This window comes from Ornithorhynchus anatinus, chromosome 4 (genome assembly GCF_004115215.2).
Source record: "Ornithorhynchus anatinus isolate Pmale09 chromosome 4, mOrnAna1.pri.v4, whole genome shotgun sequence".
NCBI lineage: Eukaryota > Metazoa > Chordata > Mammalia > Monotremata > Ornithorhynchidae > Ornithorhynchus > Ornithorhynchus anatinus.
In genome coordinates, this window is record NC_041731.1 from 36,191,361 (window position 1) to 36,216,772 (window position 25,412).

Genomic DNA, 25,412 nt, shown 5'->3' on the forward strand with positions numbered 1-25,412 from the left:
GCCTCTTGCCTTCTCCCACTCTCCACCAATTCACAGAGAAAGGGGAAGAATCGGCCTGCTTCTTGCCTCCCAGGGCTATTTCTGCACCATCCCACCCACTCCTCCCCTCCCCTCCCCTTTTCTTCCTTTAATGCTCATGTTGTCCATCTCCAAGACCCACTACAATTACTAATTGTCATCATCTAACCACTCCTTGTACCCTCCTCGACTTTTCTGAGCGATATTGATACCTTCCTCAGATTCCTTTTCTCTGCGGCTTGGCTTAGTGGAAAGAGCACAGGCTTGGGAGTCAGAGGTTATGGGTTCTAATTCCGGCTTCACCATTTATCAGCTGTGTGACTTTGGTCAAGTCACTTAACTTCTCTGTGCCTCAGTTACCTCGTCTGTAAAATGAGGATTAAGACTGTGAACCCCACGTGGGACAACTTGATTACCTTGAATCGACCCCAGCGCTTATAACAGTGCTTGGCACATAGTAAGCACTTAACAAATACCATTATTATTATTATTATTATTATTATCATTATTCCTGGAGACTTCAATATTCATGTTGACATCCCTGACCAACCCCCATACACCTGCTTCTTTACTTGGCAGGCCTTCCTTCTGCTCCACCTCACCTCGCCCACTCACCAACTTGGATACACACTCATTGTCATTAGGCATTGTACCACCTTGAACTCACCAATTTCTGAATTACTCTGATCCAAACCTCCTAACCTGCTTTTTCTTCCAAATTCTCCCTTCCTGCACAAAAATCTCCCTGCACAAAATTATCTCCCTGCACAAAAATTATTCTCTCTAGACCCTCCCCACATGTCCCAGGTCATTATGCCCTACTTGGACTTACAGGCTAACCTCCTCTCTCAATACACAAATCGACGACCTCAAGAATGCATGCTCGGCTGAACTCATTTCCTTCGCTTCTCTTTCCCTCTGGGTTGATCTCACACTACCAACACCCAGCCCTGGACCGCGTCCCCAGGACACTTCCTTTGCTGTTGTGCTCAACTGACCGAGAGCTGTTGGAAAGTTGTTGGAAAGTATCCAGGCACGAGGCTGACTTTGGCCACTTCAAGATCCTCCTCACCAGCTCTAACTGCACTCTCTTCCTCTATTACTTCTCTCTATCATCAGTTTCCATGCCTACTGTCCCCACTAATTATTCCAGACCCTTAATTAGTTTAATCTTGAAATACCCAGTAGCCCCACCTCCTCCTTCCCTCCCTTGATCCTGATGGCCTTGTCAACTACTTCTTTGGCAAAATTGAAATGAACAGTTGTGGGGCCCCCCCCAGATCTTCCCCTTAACCTCTCAGTTTGCTCCCATCCTCACGTCCACTCTGAACGGTCTCATCAAGAACAGGTACTGAATCTCTGTTTTGCAGATGAGGGAACTGAGATACAGAGAAGTGAAGTGACCCGCCCAGGGTCACACAGCAGACAAATGGCGGAGCTGGGATTAGAACCCAAGTCCCTCGACTCCCACGCCCAGGCTCTTTCCATTAGGCCATGCTGCTTCCCAAACTGGATTGATTGATCCAGTACCACAGTGGGAAGAGACCTCTCCAGGGCAGAGCTCCCCGAGGTCAGGGTCTGCTTTGATGCTGGGGAATTGGGGGAGGGGGAGGGAATTTCTGGTCCATCTCTTTCCCTTTGGGGCCTAACTGACAATGAGCAAAAACCCACAAATCTCATCTCTGTGGGATCAGTCGGTTAATTCTATATCATATGTACTGAGCACTTACGGTGTATGCAGAGCTCTGTACGAAGAGCTGGGGAGAGCACAGTGCAACAATAAACAGACACATTTCCACAATGAGCTTACAGTCTAGAGGAAAAATATTGGTATTTGTTAAGCACTTATTATGTGCCAGGCACTGCGCTGAGTAGTGGAGGGGATACAAGCTAATCAGGTTGGACGCAGTCCCTGTCCCAAAGGGGGTTTACGGTCTTAATTCCCATTTTCCAGATGAGATAACTGGAAGAGGAAGTGAAATGATTTGGCCAAGGTCACACAGCAGACAAGCGGAAGAGCTGAGATCAGAACCCATGACCTTCTGACTCTTAGGCCTGGGCTCTACCCACTAGGCTAGGCTGCTTCTCTAGGATGAGGGACTGAGGATGGTGAAGACGTGTGTGAACCCACCATGGGAGGAGAGGGACTGGGGAAGCGATGGTCCAGGAGGGAGTGAAACAGAAAAATTGACTCCCCAAAACCTTTTGCTTCTCGGAGAAGAAAAGGAAAGCGCTGGGTCAGCTGGGACGAAGGGTTGTTTTATTTACCAAGCCTTTCCACTGTCCAACCTATAAGAGCTCATGCTGGTAGGGAAACGCAGCGGCTTCTATCAGCTTATTGCTAGAAAATTTTGAATTCTCCCTTTAAAATCTGTTCGTTCTTCTCGGCTATCGCCCACCTCGCCCCCTCCCCAGCCCACTCCCTTATAATAACCGCGGTATTTGTTAAGCAGTTATTACTTGCCAAGCACCGCTTTTTGCTTAGTGGGGGTTTTTAAGTGATATTTGCTGAGCGTTTATTGTGTGCCAGGTATTGTACAAAACACTGGGCTGGTAATAAGATAATCAGGTTGTCCTGTCCCACTTGAAGTAACTGAAAAGTTAAGTGACTTGCCCGAGGTCATACAGCAGACCTGTGGCAGAGCTGGGATTAGAACCCAGCTCCTCTGTTCTAAGCACGGGGGTTAGAATCAAGATAATCAGGTCCCACATGGGGTTCACCGTGTAAGTGGGAGGGAGACTAGGAATCGAAAGCAGCGTGGCTCAGTGGAAAGAGCAGGGGCTTTGGGGTCAGAGGTCATGAGTTCGAATCCCAGCTCTGCCACTTGTCAGCTGTGTGACTGTGGGCGAGTCACTTCGCTTCTCTGTGCCTCGGTTACCTCATCTGGAAAATGGGGCTTGACTGTGAGCCGCCCGTGGGACATCCTGATTCCCCTCTGTCCACCCCAGCGCTTAGAACAGTGCTCGGCACATAGCTAAGCGCTTAACAAACACCAAAATTATTATTATTATAATTTTCCAGATGAGGGAACTGAAGCATAGAGAAGTGATCTGTCCAAGGTCACACGGCAGGTATGTGGCTGCACCTGAATTCGAAGCCAGGTCCTGTGACGCCCAGGCCCGGGCTGTTTCTACTAGGCCACGCCGCTCGTCATTCCCCCTCGTCCAGTTCCCGCTTATCCAATTCCTATTTATCCAGTTCCTTCTTCAAAGAAGCAGCTTCTTGTCCTGCAGTGACACCCTCTGGTAACCGGGCGATCCGAGAGACTTCCTCACTGCAGCCAGCTCGCTCTCCTTCCCCCCCTTCCCCTTCCCCTCCCCGTTAATGATCTGTGCCCCCGCAAAGCTGCCAGGGGGGTCTTCTCTGGTTTCCTTTCACCTTCGCCGGTCCCTTTCCCACTGTGACACCTCAGAGATCCAGGGACTACCTCTCACCCCGCAGGGGGGCTGTGGGTCTAGTAGGGCTCCGCGAGCTCCGCTCTGTGTCCAGCCTGCCGCTGGACCACCTTCCCGCTCTGGGGCCATCTTGGCCATTTGGACCTGACTCAGGGAGACCGGATCAAAGAGTGAGAGGCACGAAGCAACCACGCTGCCGCTCCCGGGGGGCGGTCGTGGCTCAGTGGATAGAGCGCAAGGCCTGGGAGTCAGAAGGTTGTGGGTTCTAATCCCGGCTCTGCCACGTGCCTGCTGGGCGTCTTGGGAAAGCCACTTCACCTCCCTGGGCCTCGGCTACTTCATCTGCAAAATGGGGATTAAGAGTGTGAGTTCCATGTGGGACAGGGACTGCGTCCAACCTGATTAGCTTGGATCTCCCCCAGCGTTTAGGACACTGCTTGGCACATAGTAAGTGCTTAAAAAGTAGCATGACTATTATTACCTGGGGATGTCACCTCCTGCTGGTTCCTCCCAGCCACTGGTGGATCTGCTCAGAATCCTGGAGAGGAGGGGCCTACCGGAGCCGGGAAGGAGAGGGCTGACCTACCCTTCTTGGGGAGCCGCCACCAACTGTTACGGGGAAAGCCGACTCGGTCTTCGCTTTAAGCCATTTCCGTGGCCTCCAAACAGGATTCCCCATGGTTCTCAGATCTATGCAGGGAGGGGAGTTTGGTTCTTACCCCCTTGCCGGCCGGAAGGAAGAGCAAATCGTAGTCTGGTCATCACCACCTGACGCCTCTGTCCTCTGGACAGCTACCCTGCTTCTCTGAGTCATTTGGTGAGACCCTCAGACCACGTCCCCACTGCACCCCAGATTCATCATCATCCTCATCATCGTCATCCTCATCATAACTATCAGTCAGCTCTCTTTATTGAGTGCTTTCTATAGGCAGAGCGCTGTACAAAGCGTTTGGGAGAGCTCGACATAACAGAGTTAGCAGACATATTCCCTGCCCACAACAAGACTAGAGCCTAGAGGGGGAGACAGGCAATGATATAAATAAATAAATTTATAATATATAACGTATAGAAATTGTGCATTAAGGGTTGTGGGGCTGAGGGGGGGATGAATATCAAATGCCCAAGGGTCACAGATCCAAATGCGTAGACAATGCAGAAGAGAGAGGGAGCAGGGGAAAAGGCGGCTTCATGGGGGAATGTCTCTTGGAAGAGACGTGACTTTAGTAAGGCTCTGAAGGTTGGGAGAGCGGTGGTCTGGCATATACGGAGGGGGAGGATTTAATGGAGGATTCGATCGATCTTCAGTCGATCGATCAATCGTCGGGTTTTTTGAGCACTGCGGTGTGCGGAGTCCTTCACTAAGCTTGGGAGAGTACACAGATTAGGATTCTTGCTCAGAGGGCTAGGCCAGATATGGAGTCAAGTAGTTTTAGTGTCACTAACCCACCTAAAAGAAGCATCTTGGATTCTGCATTGGGCCTGGGTCTGTATTGCCAGTAGTAAGGTATCTTATTCACCAGTTCAAAAGTCTTCGTGCCAAAGAGCAAGAAAGTCCTGCTTTCCTGTCTTCCTCTCCCTCTTCTTCCAGCCAACATGCTTGCAAAGAGACCAGAGCCTTCCTCCAGCTCCTCCCTTCTTTCCACCGCAGTCAATCTACTTGGTGTTAGAGCACTGACAGAGCCTGATTGAGAGGCCTGGGACGTTGTTGGTGCACGACATTTCTGCTCTGCACAAAGTAAGCGCTCAGTAACCACGACTGAATGAATCTCAGCGGGTTTCCTAAATCAGTGACTTCACTCTTCCCACTTGGATGTTGTCATTCTGATGCTGCCTCAGCCTTACCAGGGATCAAGTTGAAAGAGCACTTCTTTGGGAAGCCAGAGAGCCGGGTTCTAATCCCCATTTTGCCTGAACACGGCTACTATGGGTGAAGACCGCAGGTGTCCATCACAGTGTGCTAACCCCCTGTCCATCTGCTGGCTCAGTGCACTCCATGCCCCGGCGGGAATGTGACCTGCAGAGACCAGGGAGTGGGAATGGTGCAGCGCAAATCAGTGAGTATTAGGATCACTTCCTCCTCACAAGTTCTTGGTCCTGAAGTTTCTGGACCAAGGCTCATCGTTCATTCCTGACAAGAACGCTTATAATAATTCTGATATTTATTAAGCACTACACCAAGTAGTAAATTCTGGGGCGGGTGTGAGATTATGAGAAAGGACACAATCTGTTTTCCCCCATGTTACAGATGAGGAGACTGAGGCTCTGAGGGGTTAGCTATTTAACCAAGGTTGCTCACTACAGCAGTGTCAGATCTAGGATTAGAACCCAGATCTCCTTACTCCTAGCCTGATCTAGGAATACCAAGAGGAGGAGGAGGAAGAGGAGGAGGAGGAGGAGGAGGAAGAGGAAGAGGAGCAGTAGCATTTATTGAGCTCCCGTATGGTACAGTCCGCTGTATTAGGCTCTTGGGAAGTACAGAATAATGAAATGACACATTCCCTGCCCTCAAGGCACTCACCCCCTAAAAGGGGGACAAACCAAAATATTTGCAACTAGAGTGGAATAAGCAAATAAATATTAAACACATAAATCGTGCGTAGCTATATGAACGTTAAGGAGGTCATACATAAGTTCATAAGCGATGGCTGAAGGGAAGCTAGGGCTCAAGGAGCTGGGAAATTAATTGGGGAAAGCTTGTTAGAAGAGGTGGGATTTTAGGAGAGAATTGAATGTGGGGAGAGTTCTTTCCACTCCATCGTCACTATCACCCTGCCACGATTACTGAGAAAACCAATCAGCAAAAGACTGGCTCTCGGAGGTTAGAGGAGTTTTGGTTCCTGAATTATCCAGAGGCTGTCCAGTCCTCAGAAAGCCTGCAATTTTCACCCCCAGGGGCTGACAGAATTATACCTCTCTAGTGGCTACCCAGATGCTCAGACTATCAGGGCACTAGGATGACACTATCAGAGCACTGAGATGACACTTTCAGAAGGACAACAGTATAAGAGCACTGGGTTGTCACTATCAGAGCATCGGGATAATGCTATCAGAGGGACAGCACTGGGATGTCACGCTCTGTCATGGTCTTAGCAGGGAAGCCATGGCTGGGCTGAGTAAATCAACCACCTTCCCTCTTCCTCTTCCCTCCCTTCTCCGCCTCCCTCCCTATGCCGAATCCTCAGAACCGGGGCTGGGGCTGAAGGGGAAGAAGTGGAAAAAAACTCTCTGCCCTGCCCCATCCTCACATCCCAGCCTGCTCCCCTGAATCCTCCATAAGTGATTTAGAGTGTTTTCAGTATAATATAATAAAAACTATGGCATTTGTTAAATCCTTACTATGTGCCAGGCACGTACCGAGTGCCGGGTGGTTACAAGCAAATCGGGTGGGATACGGTCCCTGTGCCACGTGGGGCTCACACTCTCAATCTCCATTTTACAGATGAGGGAACCGGAGGCCCAGAGAAGAGAAGTGGCTTGCCCAAGGTAACATAGCAGGCAAGTGATGGAGTTGGGATTAAAACTCATGCCCTTCCGACTCCCAGGTACATGCTCTATCCACTACACCAGGCTACTTCCCAACGCCTCTTTGTCATTTCCCCACCAACACCTTTTTCTGGAGCCGCTTCAGCAGAGACAGAGTCGGAGATGGCTCTCCCTGGTCTGAACCCTATCTCGAAGCATTCTCCGTCACTGCCGGCTTCTCCCAGAAGTCGGTTTCCTGAAACCTCCTCCGTCACGCATCCCTGGGCAGTGGCCAGAGGGTCCCTGTGACCGGGCTGGGCTGCTGACTGCTTACTTGTTTTAATGTATGTCTTCCCCCTTGCGGACTGTAAGCCTGGTGTGGGCGGGGATTGTCTCTCTTTATTGCTGAATTGTACTTTCCAAGTGCTTAGTACAGTGCTTGGCACACAGTAAGCGCTCAAATAATACGACTGAATGAATGAATGAATGACCGAGGAAAGGGAGCTGGAAGCAGGGCACCTGCCCGCTGCGCCGCCCTCTCCGGACCCCATAACCTGATTGTGGGAATGAACAGGAAGATGTTATTTTTTTAAGGTATCTGTTAAGCACTTACTACGTACCAGAGAAGCAGCGTGGTTCAGTGGAAAGAGCCCGGGCTTGGGAGTTCAAATCCTGGCTCCGCCACTTGTCGGCTGTGTGACTTTGGCCAAGTCACTTAACTTCTCTAGGCCTCAGTTACCCCGTCTGTAAAATGGGGATTAAGACCGTGAGCCTCACGTGGGACAACCTGATCACCTTGTATCCTCCCCAGCCCTTAGAACGGTGCTTTACACATAGAAAGCGCTTAAGAAATGCCATCGTCATCGTCATCATTATTATTGCCAGGCACCGTACTGAGCACTGAGAACCGTACTAAGTTCTGTTATCTCACCGGTCTCCGGTGTCACCGGTTCTAGAACCCACTTGGAGCAGCAGATTGAGGTGGAAGAAGGAAGGGGATGGAGGGAAAGACAGAGAGAGGGAGAGAGGAAGGGGGAAGGAGAGAGAGAGAAAGTGAGAGAAAGAGAAAGGGAGGAAGAGAGAGAGGGAGAGGGCGAAATTCATTCTTCATTCAATCATATTACTGTGTGCAAAGCTAAATGCTTGGGAGAGCACAATATAACAATAAACAGACACATTCCCTGCTCACGACGAGCTTACAGTCTAGAGATGGGACACTGCATTCATTCAATAGTCTTTATTGAGCGCTTACTATGTGCAGAGCACTGTACTGAGCGCTTGGAATGAACGAGTCGAATCCACCGCATCCAGGCGCTCACTTCCCAGAGAGAGCCGGAGGAGGTTCAGGCTAACTGTGGCCTTGCAACTTCAGCAGAGCTTGGAGATCCCTCTTTCCCGCCAGGACAAAGTGGACAGGAGCTGGGATTTGGTGTGGGGAGACCACAAGAAGAAAGGGCTCTCTCTCAGAAACCAGGGGCCCATGGCTGTCCTGGTAGAGCAAGGAAGGACGGTGGAGGGAACCTAGCTCGGCGGGGAGATACTGGCCCTGCAGAGACAAAATCTGTCTGCAGAGGAGGCCAGGATGGTTTAGTTTCAGTCTCTCCTGGACACATGAAACATGTGTTTGTGTATGTGTGAGTGTGTGTGTTTGTATGTCCCTCTCCCTAGCCACCTCTCTGTATCTGCAGGCTCGTGGTTCTATCTCTCCAGTGACTCCCCTACCTGCCCCCCAGCCCAAGGAGGAGTGAGTTGGGAGGGAAGTGGTTTGGAGAGAAACCCAGAGCGGGCACCACCTGATTCTCTGCTCTGGGTCAGAGAGGGAGGGTAATTGTGTTAATAATTGGGATATTTGTTAAGCACTTGCTATGTGTGAAGCACTATACTAAGCACTGGGACAGATGCAAGACAATCTAAGCAGATCAGACGCAGCCCACGTCTGCTCCACGTGAGACTTACAGTCGAAGAGGGAGGAAGAACAAGGTATTTCATCCCCATTTTACCGATGGAGCAACTGAGGCACAGAGAAGTTCAGTGACTTGCCCAAGGCCACACAGGCAGGTAGTTGAGTCAGGATTAAAACCCAGGTTCTTTGGCTCCCAGGCTTGTGCTCTATGCATTAGGCCACATCGCTTCTGCTCTTGAAGGAGTCGGGTCCACTTCTCTTTTCCTGTCCACGGAGGCTTGGGCAACTCTGGGTCAAAGCCCCTGAGTTAAACCAAAGGCAGGTCTAGATCCCCAAGCTAAATCAAATGGGGGAAGAGCCCCCAACTCCACACTCTGCACGACTCCACCTCTGCACATCCTCCCTCCTGGCCCTCCTTGGCCTGGTCCTAGTCCCAGATCGTCTGGCCTAAGTATCCCCTTCTGTCAGATGGGGCTGAGAGCCGTTCACTCTCCCTCTTAACAGTATCTGTTATGATCGACTCTTCTGCCACAGAGCCGTTGGCAAACAGGAACTAAAGAAATCTGCCCGAGCCCAGAGAGGAGGTGCGAAGAAGGGCAGAGGCAGCCTCGGGCCCAAGGAGAGGGAATCTGGGGCGAATAAGGGATTTATCTCCTTAAAACATGTGGAAATTCCGGGTGGACCCAATATCTTCTGGCCTGAGTTCTCCCTTCCTCCCTCCACACACCTCCAACCGTTAATTGCCAGCTTCTTGAGAGCAGGGGCTGCATCTTTGACTTTTGACACAGGGTAGTGCACATACGAGTTCATTCAGTGATGCTGATGATGAAGACTGTATGTTCTGAGGGGTTTTGTCGCTTCATATCCAGAATTCCTTAATGCCAAGGGGTATTTTAAACTTCAGTTGTTCGGATGATTTGCTTGTGAGGACTCCTCTAGAAATCACTGAGCATCACAGTCCAAGATGTGCTGGGAGTGAGGGTGCAGGACTGGTTTGGGAGCGAGTGGAAGAGGGGAGAGAGTACAGAGGCCTCTCCGTGGTCATTCTGATCCACGGGGCTTCCCTGACAGTTCTCCCTTCCCAGCTTGTCCGGGGCCTAAACCGGCCCTTCGTGGAAGCAACGGACACGTAAGCTCGCCGTGAGCAGGGAATGTCTCTGTTTATCCTTTTACTGTACTCTCCCAAGCGGTTAGTACAGTGCCCTGTATACAGTAAGCGCTCAATAGATGCAAATGACTGGCTGACTGACTTGGGGAAAGCCGGTTTAGAGAGATGGGTGGGAATCACTCTCGGGGAGATGAGGGTGAGCTCACTGAGGGCAGGGAATGTGTCTATTTGTTGTCGTACTCTCCCAAGCCCTTAGTATACTGCCTTGCACACAGTAAGCGCTCAATAAATACGATCGAATGAATGAATGGATTCATTCGATCGTATTTATTGAGCGCTTACTGTGTGCCGAGCGCTGTACTAAGCGCTCGGAATGTATAATTCGACAACAGAAACAATGCGTGGCTCCTCAGTGGCAAGAGCCCGGGCTTTGGAGTCGGAGGTCATGAGTTCGAATCCCGGCTCGGCCACTCGTCAGCTGGGTGACTGTGGGCGAGTCACTTGACTTCTCTGCGCCTCGGTTCCCTCGTCCGTAAAATGGGGATGGAGACTGTGAGCCCCACGTGGGACAACCTGATTCCCCTGTGTCTCCCCCAGCGCTTAGAACGGTGCTCTGCACATAGTAAGCGCTTAACAGATACCGACATCATTAGTAAGAATGAGACCTGGACTTTGGTCAGGCCGGGCCCGACCTCCCTCCTCCTCCCCCCGTAAGGACGGGTCCTGGGAAGGAGGGGAGATGCCTGAGCCGGGAACTAGGATGGGAAAAGACCCCTTCTCTCTGCCATCCGATCCGGAACGGTTCCACTGCAGAGGCAGGGCCGGGGAGGAGGGAAGAGGAGGGGGAAAGGGGTTTCCTCCCTCCTTCACCCTCCCGCTACAGATCCGCAAGGGTCGGCTCGGGTCCCCCTCATCCCACCCCCACCGACTCGTGCCCTGTCGCGACAGCTTGCAGCCGGGGCCTGGCCCCCTCCCCCGGCCCCTGGGAGTCGCCCGGCCCCTCCGCCCCGCGGGCGACGCGCACTGACCGCTTCCAATCTGCCGGGCCCGGGCCCGGGCCGAGAGTCCACCAAACGAATTCTGCCTGAGACGGCTTGATTTCGGGACCCGGGGAAATTCGTCCCTTCAATCCATTCATCCATTCGATCGAATTTATTGAGCGCTTACCGGGTGCAGAGCACTGTACTAAGCGCTCGGACAGGACAATACAACAATAAAGAGAGACGATCCCTGCCCACGACGGGCTCACCGTCTAGAGGAGGGGGAGACGGACATCAAAACAAGTAAACAGGCATCGATATCAATAAAGAGCAAAGAGAACGAGTTGAGGTGACGCGGAAGGGAGGGGGATCTGAGGAAGAGGGGGCTTAGTCTGGGAAGGCCTCTTGGAGGAGGTGCGCCCTCAGTAGGGCTTTGAAGTGGGGGGGGGGGATGGGGAAGAGTGATTGTTTGGCGGATTTGAGGAGGGAGGGCGATCCAGGCCAGAGGTAGGACGTGGGCCAGGGGTCGGCGGGGTCGGGGAGCTCCGAGGGGCGTCTCCCCCTCCCCATCCTCCCACGCCCCCCAAAAACCCGGGCCCCGGTGGGGGAGGAAAGGCAGAGCCGGGGGAGTTTACAGGAAATTGGGAACCATCGAAAAGTCCCCGTTTCCAGCAAACCCCGGCAAGGAAAGCGAATCTCAAGTAGACCTGGACTTCGAGGGATACAGACAGGCGGGGCGGTGATCTTCTTGGCTCTCGGGTTCCGGGGTGCACAAAGGCGAAAGGCGCGATCTGGGGGGAATGGGAGCGGGGAAGGGCCAATTCGGAGCTTCCTTCGTCTCCGAAACTTTTCTCCCCGCTCTCGAACGAGTTTTCTGTGTTTTCCCTGCGATCCCTGGCTCTGAGATTCCTTCCCCCCGCCCCTACCCCCACCCCTTCATCCAGCCAGTGGGAGGTCACCTACGGATCCAGGGATGGAAATTAGGTTTTTTGTTTTGGTTTGGTTTTTTTTTTCCCTTGGGGGGTCGCGGTCTCTCGCACCGGGAAAGAAGGATGGGCAGGAAGAAGAGAAGGGGCTGAAGTAGATTCGGGACAGAAAGAAGTATACACACACGTACGCTCGCGTAAGCACGTGACTAAATTCTTTTTTTAAAACCCATAACCCAGTTTCTGGTTAAGAAAATGTTTTCTTTCTAACTGAAAGACGAGGCTGAAAGAGCCCATCCCCGTTCGTCTCTCCCTGGACCTGCTTCCCCGGGTTTAAACCCGTTATCTGTTTATTCATTCATTCAATAAATAGTATTTATCGAGGGCTTACTCTGTGCAGATCACTGTACTAAGCGCTTGGACTGTTCACTTCGGCAACAGATGGAGATAATCTCGGCCCAATAACGGGCTCGCAGTCTAAACGGGGGAGACGGGCAGCAATAACGCGCGGAGAGGATACGAGTGGCACGATCCCGGGGACGAATGATACGGGCTAGTTGAGGGAAAGGATCGGTGGACACTCTCCGCTTCCCCACCCCCCAGTGAGTGCCCCAGCCCCCTCCCCCCCAAAGAGCAAAACCCTCGACCCACTGGTGGCAAGCAGAGGTCCCCCTCCCCCCTTTCGGGCCGGCCCCCCTCGACTAATCACCCTCATTAAAAGCTTCATCACAGGCCTAATGAAAGCAAACCGGGTGGAAATCGCCGGTAAACAGTTGGGTCCGGACCGTAATTAATTCGGTGTCTCTTTTAATCAGACTGAAAGAGGGGAATCGGGCTCCGTGTTGCGGAGACGTGACATCATCCCCAAAATCGGCCCCGGCCAATCGACGCCACCGCTCCGGGGACACGTGGGTGAAGTCTTTTAAAAAAAAAAAGTCTCCACCAAAAAAAAAAAAAACAAAAACCCCCAAAAAACAAACTACACAACACACACACACACACAACAGCCCCAAAGTAAAAGTCACCCAAGTTCATTTTCTCATAGAGGGGAAGGCCGAGGTCCCGTCCCGGGTGGGTGGCTGTCCGCCGTGCCGAATCACCCGCCGGGGGCTGCGGGGAGGCTGCGGGAGCCGGCGGGGAGCAGAGGCGTCCCTCCCCCCCCCCCCCCCCCCAGGACCGGCTCTGGACCCCGGAGGAGGAGGAGGAGGAGGAGGAGGAGGAGGAGGAGGAGGAGGAGGAGGAGGAGGAGGAGGAGGAGGAAGAGGAGGAGGAGGCGGGCGGCGGTGGCGCTCTCCGGGGTGCTGATCCGCGCCTCCCCGCCGCGTCCCGACCCGCGGCTCCCGCGCTGTCCGCGGTCCTGACCTCCCCCTCCGCGTTGGCCCGCCGGTCCCGACCACAGATCCCGCTCTCTTTTCTCCCCCAGCCCCCCTTTTCCTTCTTTCGCTCCCTTTTCGTTGAGATCTTTCACTCCCTTTTCGTTGAGATTTTGATCTTCCACCCCTCGATTCCCCCCCCCCCCCCTCATCTTTCCGGGCGCTTTCGGGGGCGTCCATCCCCTCCCAAATTTGACGCCTTCGCCCCCTCCCCCTGCTCCGTCTTCGGTTTTCTCTCTTTCCACCCCCACCCCCTCCGTTCCCCCCCACACACATACACACACCCCCCCCACCCCGGCGCTCCCACCCCCTCCGGGCACGGCGGTCGTGGAGATGCTGCAGGAGGAGCGCTGAGCCCTTTCGGATCTAATGCGCGGAGCCGGCCGGCTCCCCCAAGGCTGACCTCTTTCCACCGCGGTGGCCGGCGGCTACCAGCCCCATGCCAGCCCGAAGCTAGGGGCAGGGGGCCGGCGGCTTGCTGGGATCGGGGGCGGGCGGGGAGGCTCGGAGGGGAAAGCGGGCGGCTGGGCCATGGAAGGCGCCAATGGATTTGGGATCGACTCCATCCTCTCGCACCGAGCGGGCAGCCCCCCGCTGCCCAAGGGGGACCTCCCGGCCGGGGACTGCCGCTCCCCCCTGGAGCTCAACCCCGGCTCGGAGGGCAGCGGCAGCAGCGACTGCCCGTCGCCCGCCTCGCCCAGGAGGGATTGCGTCGAGGCCGGGGCGCAGCGGGCGGGACCGGCCTTGGATTCGCACCTGCAGCCGGGGCAGCTCTCGGCCCCTTCCCAGTCGCGCACCGTGACCTCGTCCTTCCTCATCAGGGACATACTGGCCGACTGCAAGCCCCTGGCCGCCTGCGCGCCCTACTCCAGCAACGGGCAGCCGGCCGCCCAGGAGCCTGGGGCGCGCCTCGTGCCCAAGCCCGGGGACGACTTTAGAGACAAACTGGACAAAGCCGGCAGCAACGCCTCCTCGGACTCGGAGTACAAAGGTAAGCGCGCTGGACTCCAGGGGAGAGGTGGCGATTTCGGAGGGGGCCCTAGCTGGACGCACGGGGACCGGGGGACACACCACCACACTCACCCACCCAAAGACACACGACCACACACACAGACACACACCCACAGGCTCTCCCCCTGCGGCTCCGGGGCTCCCCAGGGGGCAGACCCTAAGCGCTCCACCAGACTTGGCTCTCCGAGCCCTCCGGCCTGGTAAAGCGGGCAGAGGGGAGGGTCTCGAGGCCCCCAACCAGGCCCAGAGAAAAGTTCCGAAACTTGGAGGGGAAACACCGTCCCGTTCCCTCCGCACCCCGTCCGCCCCGTGCTAGCTGGGACGGGTTTTCGCTCCGAACGGGGCGGGGGAGGGGGAATCTCCTGATCGTCGGCCCATTCGATCGACGCATCACTTCGAGGAAGTCAGAAGGAACAGATCATCGGGCCGGGTCGAGATTTCCCTCGGCCGGGGCGGGGACTTCCCTCTTTCATGTGGGGACAAAAAGACCCGGACAAGCTCTCCTGGGCAGGAGGACCCGGGAGCTGCTCGAGCAGGGGAGGGGGGGGGAGATTGGAATGGAGACATCGACCCCCGAAATCGAATCGGGCAGGCCAGAGGGGTCAGGAGGAGAGGGAGAAAGAGAAAAGAGAGTCATGCCGTCGCTCTGGACTTTTAATCGGATTTGCTTTTAAATTGGACGCACCATTTGACCCAGGGGCGGGCTAGACTGTGAGCCCGTTGTTGGGTAGGGATCGTCTCCGTTTGTTGACGAATTGTACTTTCCAAGCGCTTAGCGCAGTGATCTGCACCCAGTAAGCGCTCAATAAATACGATTGAATGGATGAATGGAACGGGAAGTCGCGACCCCCGGCTCTAGCCGGGGGTCCCGAGGTCACGCTCCCGACCACTGTCTTTCTGCTCCGAGACCCCTTCTCCGACCAACTCCCATCGGAGCTACCGCCGCTTCCTTTCCTTCCCGTTTAGGATTATTATTAATAATAATAATCGTATTTGTTAAGCCCTTACTACGTGCCGAGCACTGCTCCAGGAGATGGGGTAGACACAGGGGAATCAGGTTGTCCCACGTGGGACCCACGGTCTTCATCCCCATTTTACAGGTGAGGAAACTGAGGCACAGAGAAGTTAAGTGACTTGCCCAAAGTCACACAGCTGATAAGTGGCGGAGGAGGGATTAGAACCCACGACCTGACTCCCGAGCCCGGGCTCTTTCTACTAAGCCACGCTGCTTCTCGGTTTGGTTATCTTCCTCGCCGCCGGGATCTGAGGTCCGGGGCGGGCAAGGGGCGGACTGGGATTTAGGAAAGAAAGGAAACTAGAGCTGAAATCCATCTCCCCCATCCCAGTCCGTCCGTCCCCGTCCCCGTCCCCCCCGCCCCCCCAGTCCCGCTCTCCCACGCTTCGGCTGCCTGAGCGCTACAGTGGGATTTCTTTTCCTTCACACGGGGCAGAGAGTGGTTTCAAATTCTTGGCGACCCTGAATTCTGCAGCCTGAGGGCCAGGTAAGGAAAGGAAGCCAAGGGCGAGAGAAAACGGGACGGCAGAGTCCGAAAAAGCTTGAAAGGCCCGAATGAATCCTCTCCCCCAAAACAAACTTCGGGCTAGGGGCACCCGAGCACCGCTGGGAGCCGCTGGTGGCTGGAGGCTCCTATTTTCCATCAGAATTTCCATACTATTTTCCCTAAAGTCACCATCCCCTTAACTACCGCTTCCTTGGCCTTGGAGGCCGAGAGTCCAGGCACCGACCCGGCCTCCTCGGAGTTCGGAATTCGGGATCAGACCTAGAAACAGGAATTCTGCGGAGATCCCGGAGCGGGTCTCCCGAGAGGAGGGTTCGTGTTGGATCTCTGGAGGATCTGGCGTTCTTTTGGTTCCTGGCTTCTCCTCCAGGGATAATGACTGCGGTATTTGTCAAGCGCTTACTGTGTGCCAGGTACTGTACTAAGCGCTGGGGAAGACGGGGAGAGCCCGGGGGATCAGGAGAGAGTTGAGCTGAATAGACTGAGAACTGGTCTCAGAGAAAAGGAACCAGGTTTGGGGCGAACCGGGAAAGGGGAGGCCTGTTGGAGGGGGAGGGGGAGCTTAGCTATTTTGGGGGGTGAGCCGGCGGCAGGAACCTCTGGAATTAACGACTCCGACTGCCTTCTCCTTGCAACCGTCTATATATTCGAGCGAATTTTTACTCCAACATAAACATATTTAACGACGGAGGGGAAATCGGGCCAGGGGAAGAGTCAGCACTGGCCGAGCCAGGGGCCCGGGCCAGACACTGGAGACTCTCTGGGGTCTAGGGGGAGGGGAGAGGCAGGAAAACGGAAAAAAAAAAAAAAAGAGCGGATCGTTGGGTTCAGGAGAAGCTCCCCGGAGAGGCCAGGCGAGGCCCGTCCTTTTTGGCTTAATGAGGGGCAGGAGCTGTAGGATTAATACGGGTAATTGAGGGAGAAGGAGAGGCGGAGATAGAGACAATTTATCCCTCGTCCCGACCGGGGAGGATACATGGCAGACAAACACGGACAGGTGTGGACCGATTTGGGGTGGTTCACAGGGTCGAGGAGAGAGAGGGAGAGAGAACGAGGGGCGGGGGGGAGAAGGAGAAGGGCGGCGGGGCGGTGGAGTTTAAGTATTTTTCCAAAAAAAACCCACCCCATAACCATCCTTGCTAGAGAGAGGTTACTTTTGGAAACTGGTGTTCCCGATGAGGAGTGGTATTCCAATTTATCCCTGCCCCCCCCCCGCCAGCCTAATTCTGGGGCGATCTGCCGTCCGCTCCCGGTGTCGCCTCTGCTCCGAGGGACCCCGGGGAGCGAGCCGCCCGAGCCGGGGCGCATTCGTTGAAACCGAAATGGGGAAGGATTTCTCACGCTCCGAAAGCCGATTGAACTTTGGATCGCTCCCCCAAACGCCAGCCTCTTTACCATCACGTCTTCGCCTTTTCCTCTGCTCCCACGGCGGGGGGTGGGGGGGGGGGGTGGGTCTTACCCCGCCCAAGGGAAGAGAACTCTGCAATTATCCAGATAATTCTTTCCGCCGCTACCCGAAGATTTCGGCTTTGAAAATGACCGCCCCCACACACAACTAGCCAATCCTTCCCACCTCCTTTCCAACTATCCCTTTTTCCTTCAGAACGAGTGCCTTTGGCGGGATTCTCCGAACGATTGCCTCAACTTTCCACTTTCCTTTGCCCGAGTGGACACGACCTGAATTAGCTTGGCATCCCCAACCCGATCGCCTCCTCTCTTCTACCGTCGTTTCCGTCTCAGATCTGCTTTCTCTACGCAGTGCAAGATCTCTCCCCCCTTCCCACGCCCACCCTGTCACCGGCTCTTCCCAACCTCCACGCCCCACTCGGGGCGAGGGTCCCCGGCGTCCGGGGTCGGAAGACCCGGTAATTCCTCCCACGGATGCCTCTCTCCCCTCTCTCTCCCGGGCTACTAGTGCCGTCATCTTGCTGGTCGAAGGGCTTCCTCTCCCTGGTGGCTTAATTAACCGGATTATTGTTTTCCTACAGAGAGAACCTCTCGCATTCAACGGGAGCCCTGTCGCTGCGAGGGCCTCGCACAGTGTCATGCACCCGGCTCTCTGACCGAGCCAGCCGCGCCAAATTCGCGAATCGCCTTTGGGAAAGGGGGGTGGGAGGAGACCAGCAAGGGACTGGGGGGGGGGGGGGAAGACCACGAGGGTCAATCGTGTTCGATCAAATCCAGATGTTTTCTCTCATAGATCACCTGGGCCAGGGACCCACAGAGTGTGTAGGTGATAGTTGTTGACGGGATGGTGTGTGTGTGTGTGTGTGCGTGCCTGGGGGGAACGGGACACGGGACGAGAGGAGGCTCCCCACACCGAAATCCCAGGCTAAAGAGAGGATTCCTAGAGGTGTCTGCGGAGAGTTTATTTGCTCAGCTCAGTACCCATCAGCTGTAATTTTCGCGTCCCTAGGTATTTAACTGGCGAGCATTTTGCGTCTCGAGAATGGGGAGTGTGTGTGGATGTGGATGTGGATTATTTAAATACCTCCAGATATTCAGATACCCCCAACCGTCCGCGAAAAGGTCCCGTGAGTTTCTTCCACCAGCTACGCCGTTTTATAAATTTTTTTTTTTTTTAATCTCCCAGCACAAGTGCACCCGCTGCAGGGACCTGTCTAGTTTTTCTCGAGCTACGCGCTTTAAAAACCGATTGCCCTTCGATCCATCCAGGCTCGAAGGCGCATTTCTAGCCGGGTAAAGCCCGTCCCGAGCCCCGCAGCTCAGATTTGCGTCTGGGATCAGGACCGGCAGGCGAACGGGCGGGGATCTAGTCTACGGGATCTTTCGCGGACTGCAGATCTACAAAGAAGGAGGCGTGGACGCCCACACACCCGGGTTTTTCGTTGTTGTTTGTTTGTAATGGTATTCGTTGAGCGCTTACTATGTGTCAAACATAGGCGGTTGCGAGTTAATTAGGTCGGACACGGTCCCTGTCCCGCTTGGGGCTCACAGGGGATTGAGACTGTAAACCCCACGTGGGACAGGGACCCTGTCCGACCTCATCTGCTTGAATGATGATGATGGCGTTTGTTAAGCGCCTACACTGTGCCAAGCACTGTTCTCAGCGGTGAATCTACCCCAGCGCTTAGTATAGTGACTGGCACATAGTAAGCGCTTAACCAACAGCATTATTAGTAGTAGTAGTAGTAGGACGAAGAGCAAGTAAACTCATGTTACAGTTGAGGAAACTGAAGCGCCAAGCAGTTAAGCGACTTCCCCAAGGTCACACGGCAAGCAGTCGGTAGAGGCGGGATTAGAACCCAGGTCCTTCTGAGAGCCCGTGCTCCCTCCACCAGGCCACCCTGCTGCTCATTAGATCACGCTGCTTTTCAGGGTTCATTCACTCGATCGTATTTATCGAGCGCTTACTGTGCGCAGAGCACTGTTCTAAGCGCTTGGGAGAGTACGATACGCTAATAGGGAGAGAGTCCATCCCTGCCCACAGCGAGCTCCCAATCTAGAGCGTTTCCAGGGACCGTCCCCAAATAAACCTGTTCTGTGTCTCCAAGGCGCCGGCTTCCTCCTGGATCTCTATCTTCCCGCTCCCACCCCGATCCCTATGCCCAACAGTTCGACCTCGTTTGGTCTCCGGGAGCCAAGTTGGTAGGGGTCCTCTGGCCCTCTCCCCGTCTCTCGCCCCTCGCCCCTTTCCATTCGCTGTCTGCCCCCTCCCTCTGCTCATCGTCTCACCTCTTGCCGCGCTGGCCGGGCCAAAGCGAGAAGGGAGAGGATTTAGTCTCTCCCCCTCTGCTCAGCATCTCACCTCTTGCCGCGCAGGCCGGGCCAAATGGAGAAGGGAGAGAGAATTCGGCGGCGGGAGCGCCGAAACGGAGCCGAAGTAGGAGGGGGACTTTTTCCAAGGTGGTCTCCCTCCTTGGGACCTTCCTCGGGTCCTTCCCCGCCGATGGCAGAGGGAATATATCCCCTCTCCCCTGCGAGCTTCCCGGCTGCCGGAGCGGGGCCGGCCCCTCTTCCCAGGCGCGTCTCCCGGGCCGGGAGGGGAGGCCAGGCCTCGCCCTGACGCTCACTTGCCCCTCCCGGATTGTGTCTCCCCTCCCAGTGAAGGAAGAAGGTGACCGGGAGATCTCCAGCTCCCGGGACAGTCCTCCCGTGCGCCTGAAGAAGCCGCGCAAAGCCCGCACGGCCTTCACCGACCATCAGCTGGCGCAGCTGGAGCGCAGCTTCGAGCGGCAGAAATACCTGAGCGTGCAGGACCGCATGGAGCTCGCCGCCTCCCTCAACCTCACCGACACGCAGGTCAAGACCTGGTACCAGAACCGCAGGTAACGGGGCCTAGCCCACGCAGAAGGGCTCCCCTCCATCTCCACTCCGCGCACGCACGCACCCACCCACGAAATCCTCCAATTCACAGGGCGCAATCCTCACACCACCTCTACATTACACCAACGGGATCCGGGTGAGCCTTAGAGCGCACGAGAGCCACACCCGGACAGTCGCTCCGGGCCGCCGCAAAAACCCCACGAATGACACACACAGACACGGAGACCCACTCCACACCCCCCCCCCCCCCCCACACACACACAACATCCATAGGATGACAGCGTATAGGCGCACATCAGCCGGAGCACCCCAGACACAAGTTACTCAGGGACGGTCTCCCTTCGTCGCTGTGTTGTGCCTTCCAAGCGCTTAGTACGGTGCTCTGCACACAGTGAGCGCTCAGGAAACACGATTGAATAAATAAAACCTACCGACGTACTGACCCACAACGGCTCACATGGAAATAGAGGGAAAAGGCATCTGTACACATGGGGTGTATCAGCTCACACACGCACAACGGTCCGAAACCATAACAAGCAGGGATGGCCACACGCACACACAACGACAGACGTTGCCAACATTGCCACCCCAACGCATGCACGGGCGACAACCCCAGTGCGTACGCCTTATGCAGTGAGAATCGTAAATCCTAACTCATCCCCGTAATCAAAGCGAACACCCAGCCACCCACGCAACGCACGGGCCGACAGAAATGCCAAATAAACTTGAACCCAAGAGCAAAACTCGAGCACGCGTGTGTCCACGATCGTTGCCCGCAGATCCAGTCTCTCGTCTGCCCACGCGGGTTTGGGATCATTGCGCCCTAATTCCCAGAACCACTGCATAGCCGGGGTGGGGGAGGTTAAGACCCCCCCCCCCCCCTCTCCTGGGGCTCTGGTCAGAGCCGGCCGGGGCTGAAGTTTAGGTTTCTGAGGGAAGCACCCCTGGATCTTCCAAGGGAAGACCTTGGGGTTCGGAGATGTGGGTTCGAATTCCGACTCCCCGCTGGGCGACCTCGGGCCAGTTTCTTCACCTCTCCGTCCCTCAGTATCCTCCCTCGTGGAAAGGACAGAATCCCTGCTCTCCCTTCCCCCGCCTCCCACCTGTGAGTGTAAGAGGGGGAAGAAGCGTTTTGAGTTCCTTGAAAGAAAGGCCCGGGATCAATCCCGTATTGTCCGATAGTCTCAATCGCGGTTTTTCCGATTCGGTATTTCCTCCTCTTCCTTTCTGGGCCGAATGACTTTTCCATAAACACCGACGCATAACACATCGACCCATTAATAATAAATACCAATTACCGCTTCGGGCATCAATAATTAAGGCCCGTTACAGTAATTACACAATTATGATGATGATGAATAATTCAAGTTGGGAAATCGGACTGGCGCGGCGGGGAAGGCTCAGGAGGGAGTGAGGGTCCCCCCCGGATGGCCTGTACCCCGTGGGGGTACCCCGGGATCGCCTGTAGCCCGAAAGGCTACCCATGGCTCATGGAAGGAGGTCTCGGGGAGGGGAAGGGAACGAACAGAGATTTCCGCGCTCCCACTCCCTTCTTCCTCCGAGGCGGGCTGGACACCGGATTCTCCAACATCGGATCGGAGCGTCTCCCTACCTCGGGTTTGCGACGTTTCCCGCTCCGCCGTCCCCACCCTCCCGCTCCCAGGGGTCTAATAATAATAATAATAATAATAACTGTGGTATTTGTTAAGCGCTTACTGGGTGCCGGGTACCGTCTATCGATTTCTATTGGTGCTTATTTAATAACGTTGGTAGTTGTTAAGCGCTTACTATGTGCCGAGCACTGTTCTAAGCGCTGAGGCAGACACAGGGGAATCAGCTCGTCCCACGTGGGGCTCACAGTCTTCATCCCCATTTTCCAGATGAGGGAACTGAGGCGCAGAGAAGTGCAGTGACTTGCCCACGGTCACACAGCTGCCAAGTGGCAGAGCCGGGATTCGAACCCATGACCTCCGACTCCAAAGCCCGTGCTCTTTCCACTCAGCCACGCTGCTTCTCTACTTGCTTTGATGTCTATCTCTCCCATCCCCCCCCCCCCCCAACACCCCTAGACTGTAAACCCGGTGTGGGCAGGGATAGTCTCTCTTTATTGCTGAACTGTACTTTCCAAGCGCTTAGTACAGTGTTCTGCACACAGTGAGCGCTCAGTAAATACGATTGAATGAACTACTGAATCAATGTATTAGCCCTAATAAGGACGCGGGATCCTCCCCCAGGATGGGGCAGGATGGAGGGGGAGTGCGGGAGGGAGGAAAGGAACTTGTTTTTCTTCCCCGTCTCCCCCCCCCCCCCCCCCAAATAATCGGTCCCTTCCTTTCCCTGCAGTCACCCTGGGAATCTACGGGTCACCCTCAGATCTAGAGGCCCGGAGAGGATCCAAACACCTTCCTACTCTCTCACCCCACTCCCCTCTCCCTTCCCCCAGGCGTCAGGGGTGTGTGATTAGTCCAGGCACCGGGAGAGAATTAAGATTTGGGGCGTCAATTAAGATTGACTCTCGAGAGTCAATACCAATCTTCAAATTGGTGCCCTTTCCATGCCCCTCTATTTGGAGCGCGACGGCCTCTCTCTGTCTCTCTCTGTCTCTCTCAGCCCAGGTGGGGTGAGACCCTAATCGCGGGAATATTCTTTTTCACTCGTTCATTCATTCAATCGTATTTACTGAGCGCTTACTGTGTGCACAACCCTGTATTAAGCGCTTGGGAGAGTACAATTCAACTATAAAGAGAGACAAGAGAGAGAGAGCAGGAAGGAGAGATATCTATTTATCGCCATCGTTCTCGTCCGTCCGTCTCCCCCGATTAGACCGTGCGCCCGTCCAACGGCAGGGACGGTCTCTATCCGTTGCCGACTTGTTCATTCCGAGCGCTTAGTCCAGTGCTCTGCACATAGAAAGCGCTCAATGAATACTATCGAATGGATGAATGAATATTCTTTTTATAGCGCGCCGCGCTCCAGGCTCCCCGGCGCAATAGGGATTCATTCAATCGTATTTATTGAGCGCTTACTGTGTGCAGAGCACTGGACTAAGCGCTTGGAAAGTACAATACGGCAGGTAAGAGAGAGATGGCATTCCCGCACTCCCAATGTCGGGGTCCGGCTGGACCCTCCTCTCTTGCCACCGGCTTGCGTCTAATGGCAAGTGACTCCCACCCCCTCTCCCCCCGGGGCCCATCTTATTCACTCATTCGGTGGCGTTTATTGAGCGCTTACTGTGTGCAGAGCGCTGTACAATTCTATTTATTTATGTTGATGCCATTGACGCCTGTCTACTTGTTTCGTTTGGTTGTCCGTTTCCCTGCTTCTAGACCCTGAACCCGTTGTCGGGTAGGGATTATCTCTGCTTGTTGCCGAATGCACTCCCCAAGCGCTTAGTACAGTGGTCTGCACACAGTAAGCGCTCAATAAATGCCATCGAATGAATACTAGGCGCTTGGAAAGTACCATTCAACAACAAATAAAGACAATCCCTGCCCACGACGGACTCACAGTCTAGAAGGGGGGGGGGGGGGGGGGGAGACAGGCATCAAAACAAGCCACCAGGCATCAATGGCATCAATATAAATCAATAGAATTATAGACGTATACACATCATTAATAAAAAATAAATCATCATCATCATCATCATAATAATGTGGGTATTTGTTAAGTGCTTACGAGATGCAGAGCACTGTTCTAAGCGCTGGGTCATCAGGTGGTCCCACGTGAGGCTCGTAGTTAATCCCCATTTTACAGATGAGGTAACCGAGGCACAGAGAAGTGACTCGCCCACAGTCACACAGCTGACGAGTGGCCGAGCCGGGATTCGAACCCATGACCTCCGACTCCCAAGCCCGGGCTCTTTCCACTGAGTCAGGCTGCTTCTCTTATAGAATTACAAATATGTACATATATACACACAAGTGTGGTGGGGTGTGTGTGTGTGGGGGGGGGGGGTTAGAGCAGAGGGACGGAGTGGGGGCGATGGGGAGGGGAGGGGGCAGAGGAAAAGGGGGGATTAGTCTGGGAAGGCCTCCTGGAGGAGGTGAGGGGACCGGCTTATAGGTGTGTGTGGGGGGAGAGAGAGAGAGAGAGAGATGGGAGGGAGGCCTGGCTTCCTTCCTGACCCTCCGCCTGGCATCGCAGGAGAGGCAGGAGTCAGAGGTTGTGGGTTCTAATCCCAACTCCACCACCTGTGAGCCGCCTGACTCGGGGCAAGTCACTTGACTTCTCTGTGCCTCACTTCCCTCCTCCGTAAAATGGGGATGAAGACCGTGAGCGCCCCGTGGGACGACCTGATGACCTCGTAGTAACGCTAACGAGCCTAACGATGACGGCGGTATTTGTTAAGCGCTTACTACGCGCCGAGCACTGTTCTAAGCGCCGGGGTAGACACAGGGCGATCGGGTTGGCCCACGTGGCGTTCGCGGTCTTCATCCCCATTTTCCAGATGAGGTGACTGAGGCCCAGAGAAGTGAAGTGACTGGCCCACGGTGGCACAACGTCTGCCTCCCAAGGCCGTGCTCTCTGCCACGGCCTCTGTTGGCCAATGGCGGCCCCCAAGCGCTCGGCGCAGTGCTCAGTACCTACGGCGAATGGGAGGCAGCGCTCAGCCAGTGCGGTCACTGTGGTTCCCGTGCCCCCTCACCCCTGCAGGACCAAGTGGAAGCGGCAGACGGCGGTGGGGCTGGAGCTCTTAGCCGAGGCGGGGAACTACTCGGCGCTGCAGAGGATGTTCCCGTCGCCTTATTTCTACCCGCAGAGCCTCGTCTCCAACCTGGACCCCGGGGCCGCCCTCTACCTGTACCGGGGCCCCGGAGGCCCGCCGCCCGCCCTGCAGAGACCTCTGGTGCCCCGCATCCTCATCCACGGACTTCAGGGGGCCGGAGAGCCGCCCCCTCCCCTGCCCCCGCTGCCTGGGGTCCTTCCCCGGGCGGCCCAGCCCCGGTGAGCCGGACGCGCCCTCACCCCCCTCGTCCCCCTCCCTGAACCCCCCCCCGGCCCCTCCATCCTCGCCCCTCCGGCCACCGCCGCCGGACCCTGGGCTGCCAGCCGGGCGCCCCGGCCTGGGGGCCGCTGGGGGGAGGGGTCCCCTCCCCCTTCGCCCCCTCCCCGCCCCCGGGACTCTTCCTTCGAAGCCCCCCGCCCCTCCCGCAGTGGCTCAAACATCCCCATCTCCCTCCGGGACCGGATGGCTCCAACGCGGATCTCCCTCCCAAGCCGGACGCCCCCTCCTCTCCCACCCGGAAGAGGGTCCCCTCCCTCGCCTCGCCCCCCGCCTCCGGTGGGTGGGCTCGTCCTCCTCCCGCCTGGGAGCCCCCCGCCCCTGGAGGGGTGGGGATGGGGACCACCCCCTCACCGGAGGGTCTCCCCCTCTCAGCCGGCCCCGGACCCAGCAGATCCAGCGGCCTCCGGGGAGGTGGGGGGAGGC

At 55.5% G+C, this 25,412-nt stretch overlaps 1 protein-coding gene across 1 annotated transcript; it reads left to right on the forward strand.

The window, feature by feature from the left end:
- The first annotated feature begins 13,652 nt into the window (after positions 1-13,652).
- BARHL1 (BarH like homeobox 1) lies at positions 13,653-24,980 on the forward strand. Its single transcript, XM_029063542.1, has 3 exons — positions 13,653-14,157; positions 19,764-19,986; positions 24,638-24,980. The coding sequence occupies exons 1-3, from the start codon at positions 13,698-13,700 to the stop codon at positions 24,930-24,932; spliced, it is 978 nt and encodes a 325-aa protein (XP_028919375.1). The 5' UTR covers positions 13,653-13,697; the 3' UTR covers positions 24,933-24,980.
- The last annotated feature ends 432 nt before the right edge of the window (positions 24,981-25,412 follow it).